This window comes from Quercus lobata, chromosome 9, assembly GCF_001633185.2.
Source record: "Quercus lobata isolate SW786 chromosome 9, ValleyOak3.0 Primary Assembly, whole genome shotgun sequence".
In the NCBI taxonomy this organism is placed as follows: Eukaryota; Viridiplantae; Streptophyta; class Magnoliopsida; order Fagales; family Fagaceae; genus Quercus; species Quercus lobata.
This window is the reverse complement of record NC_044912.1, coordinates 34,141,162-34,157,510: the sequence shown is the minus strand read 5'-3', so window position 1 is coordinate 34,157,510 and position 16,349 is coordinate 34,141,162. Positions and strand designations below refer to the sequence as shown.

Genomic DNA, 16,349 nt, shown 5'->3' with positions numbered 1-16,349 from the left:
AAACTAATCACATTTAAATTTCACTGACACAGTAACCTTTTATTCCTTTTCCTTCATTTTCTCAGGAAACAAACAAAGAATAAGGAAATAAAATTTCCAAAATCTCCCCAAAAACTTTGAAGAAAGTGACCGAAACCAGCAAACTAATCAAACTTAAATTCTCACTGACACACACTAACTTTCTATTTTCCTTTCCTTCAGTTTCTCAACAACCAATCAGAGAATAAAGACACCGAATTTCTACAATCTCTCTAAAAGCTTTTGTTATCATTATTTTTTTTCCTTTTGTTCAGTAAATTGTTTCCAATTCCATTAACACAAAAGAAAATTATATTTTCCTTTTGGTTTTCTCAGAAACCAAACAGAGGATTAAAAAATGAGAGATAATTTCTAGGGATTTAGGAAGTTTCATTTTTTTTTTTTTTTGGTGGTTTATTCAGCGCTACCTATAAAGCGACTCTGGTGAAGTTGCGGGAGTAGATGAAATTGACAGTGGGGGCAATTGCATAATTAGATTCCAAGTCCATGGCCGAAGATCAAGTTGATATAAAGGAAATGGGTTTGGGGTTCTAAGGTAAAGAGAGAGAGAGATTTGGGTTCTAATTTTGGCTTATATAGTAAAGAGGATTTTTTTAACAGAAATGACAGAGGTGGGTAACGGGAGTCTAACAAAGGCCACCTCAGGTGGGTTAAGTGACAACTTTTAAGCTATGGGTGGGCACTGTTAAAACGGGTCAAACCACAAATGGGTAAAGTGCAATTTCCCTTATAAATTATTTCACTATTCAGCTTATTTTTATTACTATTCATGGACCTACTGCATTTTTTGGCACTATTTATGGGCTCCACTGTACTATTTCAACTAACTTTTACCTTTATCTACAGTATTTTCAGTAATAATTTTTCAATTTCAACAAATAAACGGTATCCAAACACACCTTAAGTATCAATTATGTGCCAACTTTTCAAATAGCCTCGGTGAAATTGCTCTATATTCATGAGTTATTTTAACATCCCAATTATAATTATTAATAGTGCCTAGATTAATTGTAGTGCCCAATCAATTACGGCCTTTTTTATTTATTTATTTTTAATTTGATGAATGAGGGATCCTTTTCATTGCGCAAATTTCATGACCTACATCCAAACTGACCTATCTCTGTATCAAATATGGTAATTGTCTCCATCATCAAAAAGAAGAAAAGAAAAAGGAAAAGATAAAAAAAGAGGTCATTGTCGAATGATATTGATATATTTAATATTTATTTTAAAAATAAGCAAGATTTAGTTTAGAAGTTAGATGTTGTTCTTTAGATTCATCTCTTAAAATTCTATCATGTGAATTTTTTCTTATGGGATAGAAGTATCTTTTTAGTTAAGTAGCCATATGACTGAATTTTAAGAGTAGAACTTAAAAAAACAGCACTTAAATTACTGTACTTAAATTTTGTAAAGACTTTTTTGACCCTGTATGCGCATAAAAATTTATTTCATGGCCTTCAACCTTCATGTCTGCAAGTTTAACACTTTAATTTAATGCTTCAAGTTTGGGGGTTTTATTTTTTTCAATCATTTTACTTTAATGTGTTTTAATTTAGCTGTTCTGTCTAGTTTTATCCGATATTGACATTAGTGTTAAGTCTTTTATAAGCCAAAAATACATTTTACATCCTATAATTTTAATGAATTGTCATTTTAATTTACCTAATTTAAAAATTGTTGCTTTGGTCTATTAACTTTGATCAATTGCATATTATTTTATTCCATTAAGTTGAAAAATTATCATTTTAATTACTTTGAAGAATTGTCATTTTAATCTACTAAATTTAGAGACTGCCATTGTTTTGGATTTAAAAATTTAACAAAATAATCTCTCAATTTATTATTTTTATGTTAAAAATGTTAAACCATGTTGTTTTGACGGAGTTAATGACAACTTTTTAACGGCAGTGGACAAAATGACTAAAGTGACCATGCTATCAAAGTTAATGGATTAAAATGACAATTGATCAAAGTTATAGAGAGAAAGTTTTGCATTTCTTTTTTTACTCCAAAACAACTCTGTTTTGGACTTCTTTTTTTTCTTTTTTTGAGAAACAAACACATATACATACACAAAGAAGAGGGAAAGGGGGTTCTAACACAAAGACTGTTAGGAATCTGGTGGTTCCTAATGGGATTGAATGAGAATTATAGAGGAATTGATGGGAATTGTAGGAAAATTGATTTAATTCGAGGTAGTTACCCTCCATAGAGAAAGAGAGAGATTAAGAGAGATGCACTAATGCACTAAGAAGTTGGTTTATTCTTCAATTGATATCTCATGTTGGATTACAATCATGTATTTATAGGAGACTAGCTCTAATCTCATTGGCCCACATGGTCTCATCCTATTGGTTCTATTATTCCCCATGTGCATTAATAATTCCAACATATGCTAAATGTGATTAATATGCTTGGAATTGTAACTAAATCTCAATGCAACAATTATTATCCATATGCTCATAGCATTTCTAATAAAGGCACACTACAACTTCACTCAAAAGTTATGGTAACTTTTAAGGGAGAGTGAGGCAAGTTATACTACATACAACACACTTTTTTAAGCAATGTGAGACAATTACCCATTCTTTTTTTTGAGAATTGGACGAAATGATTATATTAGAAGTAAATAAAAATAGACATATTGAAATGAAAAAATATATAAAAATTTTATTAAAATAAAGTAAAAATTAGAGACTTAATTTGTAATTTAATTAAAAAGAACTCAGTGTGTTAGTGTGAGAACTGACTCGTGGATGTTATATTATAAAAGTCAATTTGTAAGAGACTAAGAGTATCTGAAGATAGGAGAGGTGTGCTTGGCTCTTGTCTAGATCTTCATTCCACCCCAAATTTTGGGAAGTACTTGGGTTTTCATTAAAACTTCCAGGTTCCAGCAATCATGATTTTGACTATGTCATCGAAAGAGTTCAGAGTAAACGTGCTAGATGGAAGGCTCATCTTTTGCCCTTTGCAAGACGAGTCAATCTAACAGACTGACTCAGTCGGTTCTTTCTGCAATACCTGCATATGTTATGTAGGGGTGTCAAATGGGTGGGTTTAGGGTGGACATAATTGGGTTGGGTATATAAAATCCATTTACCCATTAAAACCCATTTAACTAATTGCTTCTAACCCAAATCCAACCCAACCCAATTATTATGGGTAAACCCCAACTCACACAATTACCCAATTTTCAAAATTATACAATATGAAATTCACAACTACAAGTACAAAAACAAAATCTCAAAATAATCATCAATTTAACAACAAAAAAATGCTCAAAATTCAAATTGCTGAGAAAACAAACAAATAGACTTTTTTTTAATTAATTAACGTAACATTATGATAATTATATTTAATTAACGAAAAAAAAAAAAAAAAGAAGAACAGTAGAGTTAAGTCTTCAATTTCAAGAACCAGACCAAAAAAGAAAGCTTCAAAATTCTCATTCTTTTTCCATTAATTTTCTCAGTAAACAAACACGAACCTTTTTGTTAGTGATAATAGTAATTAATCAAACAAATTAAAAATTTTTCCAAAAAAAGAATCAACAACAACAGCTGAGAAGAGTAAAGTCGAGAGAGAGTCTTCATATTCAAGAACCACACCAAAGAGAGAGAGAGAGAGAGAGAGAGAGAGAGAGAGAGAGAGAGAGAGAGAGAGAAAGAAAGACCCAGCAGCGAAGATCGGCATGGCGGAGCTTGGCTTCGATATCTTCAACAATACAGTTCTGCGGGGACTTAGACTCGGAGAGTCTCCGGCGAAGCCTACAAGGCAATTTGGGCGAAGAAGAGGAGGATGAAAACGACGTCGCACCACTGTCATCCAAGGGAAAGTCCATTACCATCGCTCCTCCAACAACCACCACTTTCCCTTCTCCTCTTCCCTCAAGTGGTGACTGTTGCCGGCAACAACAACGATGGAAAATGAAAACCCTGAAACACTTAAAGTTTTTTTTTTTTTTTTTTAATGGGAAGGGATGGGTTGAATTTAGGTTTACTGTTTTTGGGTTAAATGGGTCTCAATGGGTTTTTAGTTAAAACCCAATAATCACTGGGTCTAATTGCGTTGATGCCCATTTAACCCAACTAATAATTGGGTGGATTTGGGTTCAATTAGAATGGGTGAGTTTGGGCAGGCAAATGGGTTTGGACGTGCAAATGAGTTTGAGCTTACTTTGCCACCCCTAATGTTATGCAAGGAACCATGCTTCCTGGGAAGACTCTGGACATAATAGATAAGATCAGTAGGAACGTTATATGGGGTACAATTGCAGAGAAGAGAAAGCTACACACAGTCAGTTGGGAAAAAGTTATGAGACTAAAGAGAGGGGGAGGATTGGGAATATCTACTACTAAACCAAAAAAGTTGGCCTTGCTAGCAAAATTAAATTGGAGGTTACATACAGAGAGAGAACAACCGTGGGCCAAAGTGTTGAGTATTAAGTATAAAATCCTAAAAAGAACTGTTCAAGAACATAGGCAGGAATGAAGAAGGGGTTATGACATTTTCCTACAAGGTTCCAAATGGAAAGTAGGCATTGGTAGTACTCTTAATTTGTGGCATGATAAGTGGCTATCTGATAGGGCATTAAGATCTCTAATTTATGGTCCTCTCAATCGTAATGAAGACTCTTTCATGGTTAGTGATGTCACCCATGAGGCATCATGGAACACTAATTGCATCTCTTTTGTTCTCCCTCCTGGCATCTTTTTAAAAATAAAGGTAATCCCAATGCCTTTATCTCCTATGTGTATTGATGCTTTGACTTGGACTTATTCTCCATCAGGCAATTTTAAAGGAAAATCAGCCTATAAACTTTTTAATGGTGGACTAGTCTCCTAACAATTTCTCTAGGCAATGGATATGGAAACTTGATACTATCCCAAAAATTCAGGTGTTTGTGTGAAAATGTTACTTACATAGCTTCCCTATCAAGGATCTGCTTATGACTAGAGGTATTATTGAAGAAAACATTTGTGAACTTTGTAGTAGAGAGAGTGAAACCATTATCCACGTGCTGCGTGATTATAATTTTGCTAAAGTTTTCTGACTAAATTCAGGTTACACTTGCTGTGATGGTAATTTTTTTAAACTCTGATTTATCCAACTAGTTGAAGAAGAATTTGTGTTTAGCAGTGACCTCTGATCTGAAACTACCATGGAACCACTCCTTTGCATTTGGTATTTGGAGTCTATGGCTTCATCGAAACAAGATATTTTTCAAAAAAGAGGAACCAAACTACAAGTTGGACGGAAAAGTGAGGAATCTATCTCTAAATTTTTATCATTGTGCAGGGCGTGTCAAGCAGGTTGCTACTCGAAGTCAGGTTAATGTGAGGTGGAAAAAACCAGAGCTAAATTCGTACAAACTGAATACGGATGGATCAACTTTATGGAATCTGGTCATGGTAGGAGGTGGAGGTATCATTCGAGATCATAATGGTAGTGAGTGCTAAATTTTTCTAGATGTAGACACTGCATTTTGTATCCCTTACAACTTGGGCTCCCATTCCACAATGATGTTGAAATTCTAAAGCCTAAGGTTGGTTTAGGACCCAATCATATTGAAATTGACTTAAAAAAAAAAAAAATTTGTTTTATGAAAAGTATAACTCTTTTTATGAATAAAATAAGTTATTTTTTAAAAATAAAGGCTAAGGAAACCCTAGGGCATACATACGCATGTTAGGATTCCAAAAACTATGAAAGACAAGTTTTTCTACATTAAAAATGGATTTTGGAACGAATCTCACATTGTCTGGGAGTCATTTCAAACCTGTTTTCTCACTATATAAAGCCATACATAGTAGCTTTTCAAAACACATAAAAAATCCTAAGGGAAAACACAAGATTCACTAGAAATAGTGAATCAAAGAGGGAGTTTTTTACAAAACATTTTCAAGTCAAAATTTTTTTGATTGGGGCATTTTCTGGCCTTGATCTTGGAGTTTTAAAATTATTAATCACTTTTGTATTTGATTGTGAATAGATTTGACTGAGGGGAACGGTCAAAATCAAGCTAACAAGCTTTTGTTTTGAAGTATAAAGTTTCTTACCTCTTTTCTTTTATTTTTCTTTGTTTTGATCTTTATTTCTATTTTTGCCGCTTATTTTTGTGCTATAATATGTTTGCTTAGTTTAGGTTTTCTTTATCTTTTGATGTAAAGCATGTTAAGTTGTTAGTTTTTCATTTCTGAGTTGCTGCGTTCTTGCTTTTTTGTGTTAGGGTTTTGAGGCGTGTATCCGTTTGCATGCTTTTTGCATGTGTACGGATTCAGTTGAGTTGCGCACGCATGTTTTATGAATGCGCACGCATGCTTTATGAATGCGCACACATGCTTTATGTATGCGCACGCATACTGGCCCAGAAATCCTAATTTGACCCTTTTTGCTTTTATTTCTTTATTTCTCTTATATAATATGTCTTTGCCTTGTTCCTCTTTATGCTTGTAAGTCTCTGTTTCTCTGTTTGTTTGTTTGATTGTTCTTCACATGCTAGATTAGGGTTCCTTTAATGTTTTCCTTTGTTTTGCCATGAACACGCCTTCATATGACCATGCATTGATGCATAGGTGCTGTGATGGAGTGAGAAAAGTCATGCATTCACATGAAAACATGCATCTGGTTATGGATATGATGTATATGATGTATATTAAATGTGCAATCTAGATTTGCTATGAATATGTGAACATGTTTTGATCTTACCATGCTTATATTTCTGCCTTGATTTGATATATACATGTTTCTGCCTTGGATGTAATGGATGCTATATGTGATAGATGTATGCTAGGTTTGATATGAGTTGCCATGATAGATGTATGTTAGTGTGTGTGTGAGAGAGAGAGTCTAAAATGACAATGTTTAATATGCCTTTAACAAGATTAAGATGTAAGACACAATAAGTGGAAGTCGACCCACGGGTCGAGCGGTCTTGGGTGCCTAAAACCTTCCTAAGCCATACCTAGATTCTGAACCCGTACTCTGATAGTAAGATCAGTTCTTCCATGAAGTGTGCTATATATAAGGTTCTTAAACCTAATCTAGGTGACGACTCCATTTCTTTTCTCTGCCTTGGTCCACTCGGGTGAGGCGTACTCCTCTCCCCCCCACCCCCCCACCCCCCCGGTTGCACCCACACCAGATCTATAGGTATAGCAACCAGTACGGAGGCTGAATTGTAGGCCTTGAGAGATGGTTTGAAGCTCTGCATTGTAAAGAATTTTCAAACTATAGAAGTTGAACTAGATGCAAAGTGCTTCGAGAGGCTCTGTCCAAACTTTACTGCTTTGAATTAATATAATCTCAAATTAACCAAAAAAAATGGTATCATATTAAATATATTTAGAATTCAATTTAGAACTTTACTGCACCTAAAGAACCATAAATAAGTTTTACTTTATTATAATATATTCAAAATTACCCATTTAAAAAAATATATCTAAATTGTTTAAAATTAGAGAGAGATTTTTTTTTTTTTTTTCTAATAGAGAGATATTATTTTATGTTACTGATATGACGCGATTTTACATTTTCATCATCTTATATAAAAAATTCATGAGGTGACATTTTTTAATATTATTCTCCAATCTCCTAAGTAAAAAATGAAAAAATGAAAAGAAATTGAATAAAAATATCATCATCAATTCATCATTATCATCGAAGCAGGGGAGTGTGGCCAAAAAAAAAGGAAGAAAAGTCTATACGTTTCATTGAAAAGAGGTCCACAAAAAAATGGGTGGGACCCATGAGCTGCGATTCGACGCCTTAATCAATCAACTATAAACATACATACAAACAAACAAAACATACATAACCTCTTTCATTAATATAGTATTTTAAATTAGTACCACGCTACCACTACCCTTCATTACATATTCTCCCACGTGCTCTATTACCCTTTCCCCTATCCTTTACCTCTTTATCTCCACGTGCTCAAATTCTCTCTCACCATTTTCTTCTTCTTCTTCAAAGCTCTCTTTGTTGTTCTTGTTCTTGTTTTCTCTTCTATGTGAAAAAAATGAATTTTCACAAACTTCTTTTGATGATGTTCTCAATCGTTGTTGTTATGTTCACCTTTAATTCCATAATCCCTTTCGCAGAACCAATAACTACAACGGAAAACGACAGGTCGTTTTTCGATCCAAGCTGTAGTAGTTGTACTACTGGTCTGAGTTTGAGGCCTTCATCTTCGAGCCGCAAAAACAAGAGCACTACTGGGTCTCCTTTAATACCATCAACTGAGGAGGGTGAGGTGTGGACAAAAGAGGCGGTGTTGGGACTGGCACGGCGGCCGGAGACGGTGGAGTGGTTGAAAAGTTTGAGGAGGACGATTCACTCGAACCCTGAGCTGGCTTTCGAAGAAGTCGAGACCAGCAAGTTGATTCGAGACGAGTTGGACCGCATGGATATCACTTACAAATACCCTTTGGCTAAAACTGGTATTCGAGCTTGGATCGGCACTGGTTCTCCTCCATTTGTGGCCATCAGAGCTGACATGGATGCACTTCCTATTCAGGTTCCTTTTACTTTTTCAATAGGGACTATTGGGTTTTCTCAGGTTTTTTTCACCCACTTTTCTAATCTAAAAGATCATTGCAATTTACAACTTTTGAAGGACTTTTTTCTTTTCTTTTATATAAATTTTTTGGTTTTTCATTTTTTTTTTTTTTTGGCTACATTTTTTGGTTTTTCATTTGGGTTTTATATTTTAGGAAATTATGTTTTTTTTTTTTTTTTTCCTACTTGGTTTTTTCAAAATTATTTTAATTTGATTTAGTTGGGTTTGTTATACACCTTTAATCTTTAGTGTCAAACTATCAATGTGATAGTATGTGAAAATGGTTATGAGTCTCTATAATCATCTATTATTTATAAATAAAAAATCACACACTTTCGTACATTCATCTCATCTGATCCTTCCATAACACAAAAATGATTTGGTTGGTGTAAAATCTTAGGTAACGAAATTGGTATCATCAGATTTATCTGAACATTATTATCCTTTTCTGATAGTGACGTGGAAAGTTAAGATATTATATCTCAGATAGGTTTTCCGATTCTTTTTTATGGATGTTGAGATTTCATTTATCTGACACATGTTTGACTTATTTTTTTATGTAGGATTGTACTAACAAACATAAATAAAATGGATAGAAATACATTATTATTCCATGTGATGGATTATGGGACAAGTTCAGATCCCAAAGTAAAAGTTGTACGAACTAAAATAGCGGCTTTGATAATTTTTGTATCACACTCAATGGCTTCATTTGAATCTTGTTGGATTTTCTAGCATTAAGCCCCCCCCCCAAATAATGTATACCCTTTGTACTTGTCTTTGGCGGTTCTCTACTTCTCTCTCTTTCTGTACTTTGTGTTTGGGGGTAATTATTATACTAGCTTTCAAGTTGCACCAAAATTTGGTTAGTATGGAAAAAAATATTTGGCTAACATTATGGCTAATTATTTGTTGCAGGAAGCTGTTGAATGGGAACACAAAAGCAAAGTTGCCGGCAAAATGCACGCTTGTGGACACGACGCACATGTTGCTATGCTTATTGGTGCTGCCAAGATCTTAAAGAGTCGCGAACATCTTTTAAAGGTTTGGCTTCACTTCGTTATTTCAAATAAGGTTTTTTTTTTTTTTTTAGTTCCAGTGAGATCTAAGTTCGATTTCCACTCGTACCAAAAACTAATTATTGTCTTGATCAAATGGTAAAGATCAATCGTTAAATACGGATATCATAAATTAAAACTCTATCTCATAAAATAGGTCTTACTTTTTTCTTTTTCATTTTAGATTAATTCAAATAAGTCAAGGACCTTTGAAGAAGGATTCCTTTGATTTGAAGTTTCAACTATTTTTCCCATTAGATTACGCCTTAATTAAATGATTATACACACTAATTTTTCTAAGTAGCTGTATGCTTTTTAAAATCATAAATGTTTGAATAGCTTTTTGAATATTTGCATGTTAGGTAATTAATTGCTTCTGAAAAACCTATCCAAGTCTCCCCTAGATGCTCTTTTCTCTTCTTAAGGGTAAACTGCGTGGTAAAAATTGTGAGGACCATTTTTTTCCCCTTAAAAGGCAGATATACATGCAATAAATTCATGACTTTTTCATTGCTGAGTTGTTAGGTTGTGATGTAAAAATATTAGGAGTAATGTACTAATATGAAAATGATATTATACCAATTATAAATTTATAATCTAACATCTCAATGCATTGAAAAAAGGGGTTGTATCCCCAAAAAAAAAAAAAAAAAAAGGGGGTTGTATCTTTAGTGATATTCATTTTTTTTTGCAAGTTCATTTGGTTCACTGCACTATCCTTTAAATTTGTGTGGACAACATTGGATCCACGAAAAGTTTTATAGGCCCGTGCATAGCGAGCTATACATGACCTTAGTTTGCTAGGTTTGGACATTTGTGGCATAACCTGTCTTCACTTCAGTTACTGTTTGGTACCGTGTTTTTCTTCAATGCTGTAACAAATCATATGATTCACATTTTTGCCACTGTCATGTCTTTTCCATTTCCACCTTTGTGCCCAATATTCAACTTTTCATAGCACTTTTATATATATCATTATGAGACTTTAAAATGTGTTAATTTGGTTAATAAACTTTAGATTTGAATAACCACCGCACACTCTTGGTGTGGTGGTCACTCCACAAGTATAAATGCTTGTGGAGTGTGAGGAGTCAAGAGCGTGGGATTTAAGTCTCTAGGAGAGTTTTACACACATATGCACTTAGATTAGACTAAAGTAGAAATTCTATCATGCATAAAAAATATATATATATATATATAATTATAAACCTCTTGGCATAATTATTTGATATGCATGTGATAACAATAATATTTGAAAATTATTGATGAGGTGATAGAAACCATCTTCTCAAAAAAAAAAAAAAAAAAACGTGATAGAAACCATATGTACAGCAAATAATTAAATCTGTTCAACTTTAGTAGAAAATATTAATAGAGGGTTAATTTCTCACCAACCTTATGTCTAGGAAGTAATTGTTCAAACCAAAAGTGTAAAAACCAAAGTACCCTAATGTCAAAATAAAATAAGATAATATTTATCTAAAAATCTTATTTTGTAGAACCCCCCATGATCAGCATGCGTATAATGGTATCCGAAGTATTATGCTTTAATTTTTCACACAGGTTAAGGTTTAATTTAGGGAATGTATCTGAATAAGTTCCTTTTGAATAAAAGGAGTAGAAAGGATGGCATGATTTAACAAATACTTTTCCAAGAATTAAATCTAGTTAATTCTTTTTAGGTATGATAGAATTTTAACTTATGGCGTTGGCTTTATAATGATTGCGCTTTACCATTAGGGCCAAGACATCAATCAATTGTTAGTGTAAGCAGGGATCGAACTCAAGATCTTTTATTCAACAACAAACAAATTTACATGTTAAGCTAATTGAAACCCACAATTAACTTTCTATTAGAGAAAATCACACCCACTCATTGCAATCCATAGATGATAGATATCATTATATGTCGCATGAACTTTTGTCCTTGCTTTTTCTCCCCTATAGTGTGTTTAGTTTTCTACAGTCCAAAGCACGGCTAAAAAGGGAGTCACATTGTATGGACAAAATTGATTTACCAAAAAAAGCAGGGATTAGCTTTGAGATCCTTTATTGATTTGGTGTGACCTAACAAGTTGTATTTATTCTTGACATCTATGGTTAAAATTTGACACATTAATAGGGTTGCCATGTTCGTTTTGACTCATGAAATAATGGGCTATTTTCTGTCATTCTTTTGCCTTTTTACCTTTTTCATTTTTAATAATTGTCGGTGTTGCATTTGTCCCTTGCTCTTAGACTATTTTGAGTGTTCTTCACAATCAAATACCCACGATAAAATTATATTATATATATATATATATATAAATGTATATGTATGTATATAAAAGCCATGATAAATATCGCATGTGTAAGACATATAATTTTGGAATATTCCAGAGTAAAATATAAATGATTTTAATAATAAATTCTTTCACGTATGTTCACTGCCACTACCCTTTAAAAAAAATAAAAATAAATGGGGAACCAAAATTAAGTATAGAATCATGAATGACAGTCTCTCGAAAGCTTGGTCTTTAAGCAGAATATATTATTCTTTCAACTGTTTAATGCATTATTATGTAGGCTTGTTGTAGCACTTTTAATTTGTTGCAACAGTTATTCTTACTTGCTTATTTACATGCTGGTAAGTGAATATATTCTTTACTTTCTTGGGAGTTGACTGATGAAAAGCAAGGAGTCTGATGTATCTTAGGATACTAAAGTCTAAAATTATTTTCATTTTTTCCTTATGCTGTACCTTCCTGGTTGGTGAATATATTCTTTACTTTGTTGGGCGTTGACTAATGAAAAGCAATGAGTTTGATCTTTGATGTACTCTTGGATGATATATATATATATATCTTTTCTTTGTGGTATCTAGTTGGTTAAACTTTAAAGGATAGTACAGTACTGGTTTTTATTTTTAATTATTATTAAATAAGTGAAGGAGTGAGGAAAGGCCATTGGGTAATAGATAATACTGACGAGTGATGACACCCTTAAAGGGAAAAATATCATTTTTCCTCTTAAACAAGGCATGAAGTAGGGTTGATGAAGAAAATAGGATTAGTCTTATGTGCATTCTGACCTTATATTTCTTTTGGGCAACGATGGTTACAATTTAGAGAGAAGAAAGAGAAGCAAAAGGAGACAGATAAAGGCCTAATTTTTTAGTAGAAATTGGCGCAGTGGCTTGGCCAAGTTTATGTCTGACATGCATGAAACAAGTCATGCTCAGATGTTAAAATATTTGAGGCTCAACGCTCAACATGCCACTTGAAATTTGAAAATACAATATTAAAATGGTTGTAGCTCAAGATGCTGAGAATATAAACCAAAGTTTTTGTCTTGCATGGATGAACGCATGTGAGTCAATTTCGGTGTCCCTATTTAAGCAAAAGAATTTTTAAAAGCTTTGGAATCTGTAAGCCATACAATAGAATATGATTCCCTCCCAAACTATCAATAATGTCTTATTATACTAGTTAAATTGTTATGGAGTTAGTTGGTTGAAATATAAAAATGTTCCACACAAACCACCAAATGGGTGTTCTTTTGTTAAGAAAAATATTGTTGGGTATAGGACAAGGAGAGAGGTTTATTAAGATGAAGACTAAACAATGAAGTCTTTTAATATTTAACATTCATGCACACTTTATTATTAAAACATATAACAGCACACATCCATGTCAAAACCTGATCTACAAGTTAATTTTATTTATTTTGTTTAATCAGGATTTGTTCAGACAAAAGTGTGACAATTTCTTTCACTTCCAGTACTAACTACTAAGCTTACTAGCAAGCCAGTCCTGAAAACATATGTATGGTTGGTATCACAGGGAACTGTAATACTGCTGTTTCAACCAGCAGAAGAAGCGGGGAATGGTGCAAAAAGGATGATAGGGGATGGTGCTCTGGAAAATGTGGAGGCCATTTTCGCAATTCATGTATCCCATGAACATCCTACAGGTATCATTGGATCAAGACCTGGTCCTTTGCTTGCCGGCTGCGGGTTCTTCAGAGCTGTAATTAGTGGCAAAAGGGGTCAGGCAGGGAATCCTCACCACTCTGTTGACCCCATTTTAGCAGCCTCAGCCGCGGTTATCAGCTTACAGGGTCTTGTATCTCGCGAAGCAAATCCATTGGACTCGCAGGTTGGTATGTTTAAGGACAAAGTTTTATTCTAAACCAATTTGGAATAATCTCCTACAATCCATTATCGTGCGCTCATTATTTGTACTGTGTGTGATTTCTTTTACTTTGCTTTAATTGGCTCTCTTTGTACTCAGGTTGTGTCGGTAACATCGTTTAATGGAGGTAACAACCTTGACATGATCCCGGATGCTGTTGTGCTTGGTGGCACTTTCAGAGCTTTCTCCAACATAAGCTTCTACCAGCTTCTACGAAGAATAGAAGAGGTTTGTCTTAGAACCAGTCCTATAATTAATGACAAAACTTTACCAAATATTAGAACAGGATTTTTTTTTTTTTTTTTTTTTTTTTTTTTAAGAACAAAAAGGGAGGCGGGGGTAATCATTGTGACTCACCTTCCTGGACGTGACCATAGGGACACCTCTCGTTAGGGAATGTTGGATTAAGCCATAGTTACTATGGTCTGGGGTGAACACAGATTTTACCTTAACACGTTGAGAGAGCTAGTAATCAGGAGCTCCTCAATAGAGATACCCAAATTGCGATCATTGTGACTCATCCTTCTAGACGTGGCCATAGGGGCACCCCCGCTAAGGAATGTTGGATTAAGCCATAACTATTATGATAAGGGGTGATCACAGATCTTACCTTAGCACCTCAAGAGAGCTGGTAATCAAGAGCTCCTCAATAGAGATACCCAAATTCCCCCCAGGTACTCGCCCGGGTTCGAATTAGGGACCACAAATCTGATTCACGGATCCCAACCACCAGGCCACCCCTCTCGGGGCAGAACAGGAACTTTTTTTACCTTGTCTGTTTATAATAGAATTATAGAATAGAACCCATCATTGCTCAGCTGTGGGGACCTGCCTTTTGTCGAGCAAATGAAAGAAAACAATTGTTTCCTTGACAAGGCGGGCCAGCAGAAATTTATTTCAAAATGTAATCCAGAAATGACTATTGTGGGTCCCCTTATTTTTTTAGTGATTCTTCATTCACAAATCAATTGAGCTAACAACAATCTTCACCATGAAAAACAGGTAATTGTGGAACAGGCCAGCGTTTACAGATGCTCAGCAATGGTTGATTTCTTTGAAAAGCAGAACACAATATATCCCCCCACTGTGAATGATGAGAAAATGTATGAGCATGTGAGGAAGGTGGCCATTGATTTGGTTGGTCCAACAAATTTCAGGGTTGTCCCTCCGATGATGGGTGCTGAGGATTTTTCCTTTTACTCTGAAGTAGTCCCTGCAGGCTTTTTCTACATAGGGGTAAGGAACGAGACATTGGGTTCTACACACACAGGACACTCACCTTTTTTCATGATAGATGAAGATGTTCTTCCTATAGGAGCTGCAGCTCATGCCAGTATTGCAGAAAGATACCTCGACGAACATGACTGATGTGCGCGAATCAATGTATTTTATGCTGCAAGTTTAAGATAGAGGCGCACAAGTGACAGAGAGTCCAATCCATCAAGCCTTTGCATGCTCTATAAATTTTGGTCTAATGGGAGTTTAGGGATGGTAGGTAATAGGAAAAACTCCTCCATGCTATGAAGAACCAAGTAGAGGATGCTCTGCCTCTCGGTGCAATTGTAACTACTGGTTTTTTTTTTTTTTTGATTTGTAACTACTGGTTTGTTGTTATTACAGAAAATACTCAAAATAGTAGTTCCTTTATCATCATTCTGTTCGGTTATAAGCATCAACTTGGGACGCAAAAGAGAAGTGAAGATCATTCATGTTGGTTAATCCTAGGCAACAAGAGAATATAATTATCAAATCTCTTTCCCATAACCTATAAGTGTGCAAATTTATCACTGAGTTTAGTCGCCAAATTAATCAACTTTTGACAATAAAATGAATATGGGTTTTGAGATCTAAGGAGCTAGCAACTTCAAAAACCACCTCTGCTAACAAGGGTCGTCCAAATTCCTAACTCAGTATCTAATCTTTGCATGCTTAAGATGATACAAGAGCAATGGACATAACTAATCTTTGCATGTTTCTTTTTTCTTTAAGTTTTAATAAGTTGAAATTGCCAACGGTTCCATTCTCACAAAGAAACTAAGAAATAAGAAAAAACATTGAACAGGACAGAATAACACTTCCATTTAGGGTTTGTTTAGATATCATTTATTTTGCTGAAACTGAAAATTTATTGCTGAAAGTACTGTAGATAAAGTTAAAAGTTAGTTGAAATAGTACCGTGAGACTTATAAATAGTACTAAAAAATGTAGTAGAGTCCTTGAATAGTAGCAAAAATAAGCTGAATAGTGAAATAATTTTCATTTATAATCTATATCCAAATAGAGGCTTAAGGGCTAAAAGATTTGTTAGGAAATTTTTCTTTTTTTTTAGTAAAAACTATTTTAGTTCCTAAACTTTATTAAAAGTTATTTTTCATCTAAATTATTGAAAAGTTCATCTTTTATCCCCAAACTATTGAAAAATTCATATTGTTCCTAAACTATTGAAAATGTTTTATTTATGCCTTTAAACTTTATTAAAAGTTTTTTTTTTTTTTTAATCCCTAAACTATTGAC

The 16,349-nt window shown here is 34.0% G+C and overlaps 1 protein-coding gene across 5 annotated transcripts; it reads left to right on the top strand.

Moving 5' to 3' along the window:
* Window positions 1-5,344: 5,344 nt before the first annotated feature.
* LOC115960151 (IAA-amino acid hydrolase ILR1-like 6) lies at window positions 5,345-15,326 on the top strand. 5 transcript variants are annotated; one of them, XM_031078898.1, is made up of 6 exons: window positions 5,345-5,493; window positions 8,148-8,563; window positions 9,524-9,649; window positions 13,485-13,799; window positions 13,935-14,063; window positions 14,838-15,326. In XM_031078898.1, exons 1-6 carry the CDS (start codon window positions 5,454-5,456, stop codon window positions 15,201-15,203), a joined length of 1,392 nt encoding a protein of 463 aa, XP_030934758.1. In that variant the 5' UTR covers window positions 5,345-5,453; the 3' UTR covers window positions 15,204-15,326. The 5 variants fall into 5 exon arrangements, with proteins under 5 accessions (XP_030934758.1, XP_030934757.1, XP_030934756.1 ...); XM_031078897.1 differs by having other exon boundaries at window positions 5,439-5,463; XM_031078896.1 differs by having other exon boundaries at window positions 5,439-5,469.
* The last annotated feature ends 1,023 nt before the right edge of the window (window positions 15,327-16,349 follow it).